This window comes from Centruroides sculpturatus, unplaced genomic scaffold (assembly GCF_000671375.1).
Source record: "Centruroides sculpturatus isolate CEXI.00-Female unplaced genomic scaffold, Cexi_2.0 scaffold1084, whole genome shotgun sequence".
Lineage (NCBI taxonomy): Eukaryota > Metazoa > Arthropoda > Arachnida > Scorpiones > Buthidae > Centruroides > Centruroides sculpturatus.
This window is the reverse complement of record NW_019385296.1, coordinates 1-5,285: the sequence shown is the minus strand read 5'-3', so window position 1 is coordinate 5,285 and position 5,285 is coordinate 1. Positions and strand designations below refer to the sequence as shown.

Here is a 5,285-nt window from a genome sequence, read left to right as displayed (position 1 = left end):
ACTTTGAATGCTCTTTCAACAAATAATCCATTTAATGGTTAAATTTTACAATTGGGACCCTTCTTTTGCCTCTAAAAGCTCATTTTAGAATTATAGATTCCTCCATCACGATACTATCAATAGTGTGGGCGCCGCCATCTTTCTTTCACTGTTGTTCCTAAATGCCTACAAACAGTAGCGCACTCCCATTGCAGAGTGACAGCTATTAACGAACGCACCCAAAGACTGTTACCAGTTGATGATGCTTATGCTGAGATCATCATATAGGATGAATAATCCTCTGGTAAAATATTTACTTAAATAATAAATAAGTATTTTACCTATGATAAAAATGAATAATAAATCCGATTTAAATTTAAGGATTTAACAGCATGTTTTTTAAATTTTGGAACCTAACCCCCTTTTCTCATTAGTTCTTTGTTTCGTATAACACGGATTCGCATAACATGGCAAATTTTTGGAACGTAACTCCCGTATTATATGGGGGTTACTTGGGGGTTATTTACAAGTATGTACTGTAAATACAGTACATACTTGTAAATATATATATTTTAATATGATTTTATGTGCTTTAAACGCTTTTCTAGTGATATTACGACTTCAATATTTATGGCAGACAGACGTAAAGTCAAATAAAGTGACTTAAACTTGACTTTTACTTTTCCATATACTTTTTTGACAAACGACGTAAGTCAAGGTATACCTGTAAAATGAAGCAAATCGGGAAAAATTAGAAACTCCAAATAATGAAAGACTGATAATGCCAAAGAACAAGGAGAGTTATATCAGTAAACAAACATCTAACATATAAATATTAATATATAACATCATAAACAAAAAATACATGTCTAAAGCCAAACCAGTAGGTTCAGATCATACTTGTTATGTCCTAGATTGGATTCAAACCCATATTTTTGATAATAGTACTTTGAAATATATATCAAATATTTTAAGGCTTTTTATAATTATTTTATCAGTATTTCTATGAGAATTGATGACGAAGAAGTCAGCCATCTCAGACTTCCCAAAGGAATTAGAGATATTGAAGCAACAAGTGAAGGCAGATTATATTTTGGAGGAATTCCACCAGATTTTGAGGTTGATTCAGACATATCATCACGACCACGTTTCCATGGAACCATTAAAGATGCCATTTTTAATGACAAGTTAGTTGTGTACAGAATTGTTATAACTTGTTATATCATATTTATTTATTTAATTTATGTTTTATTTTGTAGATTATTAAATTTTAATGAACCATTGAGATTCGAAGGAGTAGGGATTGGGCGTACCAGTTCAACAGCACTGAATTCACAATTTCTGTTAGCACATCCAACTGAAAGCTGTGCTAAAAACATACCACACAATATAGAAAAGAAAGCTGTAAATTTTGGTGGTTCGTCAAAAGGATTTGTACATGTAAATTTAGCAAAAAGAGAGATTTCTCGGGAGTAAGTAAATTTTTGAATGTAGTCATTCAACTTTTAAAATATGTTTTTGATTTTGTGTGTTTTTAGTTTTACATTAGGTTTTGATTTTCGCACATATGAAAACTATGGATTGATATTGTTGCTCCAAAATACCAAAAGAAAACATCATTTTGCGATAATGATTGAAAAGAATCACTTGGTAGTAGATTTATTAACAAAACAAGATAAAATCAAACTTCAACTAGTAGGAATAGTTAATGATGGAAATTGGCATAGTGTTGGTACATCTTTACTTTAATTTATATCAAATTTAATTAAATTTTAATCTATTTTTAAATCATTTAAATGTATAGGTTGCAGTTAGGAAAAGCAAAAGACAAATGTGGATTGTATTGGATGGCAGAGAGAAGGAAGTAGAAGTTAATCGTCGGTTCAATTTTAAGAACATCCTACATATTGGAAATGTAAAGAATGCAGTGCTCAGCAAGCAATTGGTAATTTATTTATTATTAGTCATGGTGATGCATAACATTGCTCTTAATCTAGTGTTTTTTCCTTCAAACAACAATACCTATTAACTTGCAACAATTTCAAACATGAGATTTAAATCCTCAATCTTATAAACTTTTTAACTATTTTTTTTTTAATCTCAAAAACTTTTTTCATATGTATAATGAAGCACTGAACAGTGAAAGATCAAACTTAAACCTAGTATCCTCAGATGGTTGCAAATTGACATTTTTACTATCTGGCTTTCTTACATACAACTTTTAACTAGAAACAATGTCTGTTAAATTGTTCTTTCTAGTTTTCCAACAACTCTTAATCTAATCCATGAGGAGAATGGACACCAACATATACATTCAAACCACCTGTAAACATTTGAGACATGATTTACTGCCTTGTACAGTACATTCAAATTTTATTCTTAATGTTGTACCATTGTTTCTATTGTTGGTATAGTAAAGTGCAGTACAATAATGTAGAATTCATTGTAAATTACAATATGTTATAATATTTAAAAATTATGATATTTTTACTATATTAGTCTGACTGTACTGTACATCTAATGAGTTTTGTATAATTTGCTGTTATGAACTAAGTATAATTAACAAATATGTATATGTTAATAATATTACAAACTAAATTTGCAGGTTAAAGAGAAATTTCAAGGATGTATAAGAAATTTACATGTTAATGAGAAATACAGAGAAATTCCTGAAGATCCTACATATGGAACGAGTCCTTGTATTTCTTCTGTTGAGCAGGGAGCATACTTTAATGATGGTGCTTATGCTGTATTTGGTAAGTACGGTAGACCTTCTATAAAACGGGTTCATGTAGTTCGGATTCCTATATAATGGCGAAAAAATTGCTACCATATTTGTATAAACACGCTAAAAGAAACTCGTATAATTCAGTAAAATGTCATTGCCGACTCGTGTGGCAACAGGATTGGTCAAATCTAGACCAATAGCGAATATTGCACAAACTGTTGAGTTTAAACAAGCAGCGGACCTACTAAAAACCAATTATTATTTAATGGCCATAAAAATTATACAGTAGAACCTCTATTATCCGGACCTCCATTATCCGGATTTTCGATTATCCGGATTGTTTACAATAAACAAAAATTTTACGAATTTGCTGATTTGCACTTGGCGAATTACGACACTGTTTATGTACGTGATGGAATGCATAACTTTTTTTCTTTCAACAATGTCTCACCCGGCACAGTGGTCGTAAACTCTTAAATATATTTTACGTAGTAATAAAAATATAACTTGACATACGTATTTATAAATAATTTACATTCAAATTACATCATTTCTATGACCAAGGGCGGTGTAAGGCATGGACGACGTGGGCCACTGCCTATATCTCATGGTCCGAAGGGCCTCGCGCCTCGAAGGTTTATGCATTACTTAAAAGCCGTGAACGCGACGAAAAAATTTTACACGTCATAAAACGATAAACAGTTTGTCAAATTTTTATTCATAAAAATGCAGTTTCAACTGCTTTTTATTTTATAAAATCCGTGTTCTTGCGCCAACAGAGGGCCTTTTAAACAATAGGTAGTCTGTTAGCGTTGGTCAGTGGTAGTCTAAATTCAATACGAACGTTTGTTTCTTGAAAATTTGATCACGATTTAAATACAGTATTTACTTTTAATATTACCGATATGTCACCGAAAAGAAAACGTGTAGTATTATCATTAAAAGACAAATTAAAGTATTTGTTTCGATTATCCGGATTTTTCCTTATCCGGACTACCTTCATCCCCAATTAGTCTGGATAATCGAGGCTCTACTGTATTTATATTAATGATGTCTCCAAAGTTCAGCAAAGTTTTCACAGAAAAATAATTTATCAGGAAGCACGCGAGCGCCATTCGATGCACCGCTCCACGACGAAAACAAGCTTAAGCAATGGCGTCGTCGAACGGTGCACACTCGGTAAGTAATCCTACAATTTTTTGTTTATAGCATAGTTTATATGGATTATTCCCAAAAAAAAAATTATGCGTATTTTGGAAATGCTGAGTTGAACTAGTCTAGAATTGATTAATTTTATGGAAGAAACCTTTCAAACAGCCATAGTCTGTACACTGCATATGTGCTGGGCTGTGATTGGCTCATGTATTTAAGGACTTGTAGAAAATGGATTTCATAAAAATCAGAACGTATCTACCGTGTTATAGGGGGGGGGGGTCGACTGTAAATGTTAAAATATCCACCAAACACCAAAAGTCCAGTTTGAAAATGTAAAGTTAATGAAAAANGGTGTGCATGTTTTAGTTGTCAGCACTGGTGCAACCGTGAGAGGGTACTTAAGGACATGCCAGGATTTTAACGAATTTCAACATGGGATAGGTTAATATATTTTTTCACACATAATCGGTTATCCTAAAAATTGATTTTCCGAACAACCCCAGTCCCCAACTGATTCGAATAATCAATGCTCTACTGTAGTTATAAATTAAAACATCCATCAACAATCAAGAAACAGATATCTTCATTATTTTTTAACACCATTTTAAATCATTTAATAAAAAAATATTGCATTAATAAATGCAAATAAACAGGCTATTAAAATAATTTATGAGAATTACTTAAGAATATGGATAAATATGGATGATATTTTTATATAAATATCATCCATGGGGTTGTTTTATATATATATATAAAGATGATGATGATGAAAAGTTTGAGCAATTAAGTGCTTTATTTTTCTTATCTTTTTTAATTGAAAAACTTTTCTGTAGAATATTCTAGTAATAATGAGTGATTAACTGAATATCTTCAAACATACAAAGTGGAGTCATAAAATGAGAAAAGATGCTCTAGAATTTTCTTCATATTATTCACTTTTAATTAAAATATATATACCTTTCACTTGATTTCCTGTATTGCACAAATGATAAATGAAACAAATTGAACTGTAAGACAATCTAATAATTTTGTTTTGCAATTTAGTAATTTTTAAAATAAGTTTTTCTATGAATCTTTAGAATTATAAGACAACATACTTGTTTTCCATATTTATCCTGCCATTCATAGAGTTCTAAATCATTTCGTACAACAGATAATCTTCCAGGACTTCTTGAAAATCTTGTATGAGACACTACTTCTTCACCAAGTCCCCCTTCTCTATCACCTGGAATGTCTGAATCATCGGAACTATCTTCCTAATTAAAATAAAGAAAAACTTACAAAATAAACAACAAAATTTTTACAGAACAGTTCACAAAAATATACAAGAACAGATTAAAAATTTATTTGAATTAAATCATAAAGCATAAAATTGTAAAAAAAATATTTGAATTGAAATTTAAATTCAAAAAATTATTTTGTT

At 30.6% G+C, this 5,285-nt stretch overlaps 1 protein-coding gene across 1 annotated transcript in view; it reads left to right on the top strand.

Annotated features, from left to right (window-relative positions):
- Positions 1-2,813, top strand: part of LOC111637289 (laminin subunit alpha-1-like) — a 136,137-nt gene extending 133,324 nt beyond the window's left edge. The window contains exons 60-64 of the mRNA XM_023382763.1: positions 978-1,166; positions 1,239-1,451; positions 1,518-1,707; positions 1,784-1,924; positions 2,585-2,813. Coding sequence (XP_023238531.1) covers positions 978-1,166; positions 1,239-1,451; positions 1,518-1,707; positions 1,784-1,924; positions 2,585-2,791 — 940 coding nt within the window. The 3' untranslated portion in view covers positions 2,792-2,813. The remainder of the gene's footprint in view (positions 1-977; positions 1,167-1,238; positions 1,452-1,517; positions 1,708-1,783; positions 1,925-2,584) is intronic.
- The last annotated feature ends 2,472 nt before the right edge of the window (positions 2,814-5,285 follow it).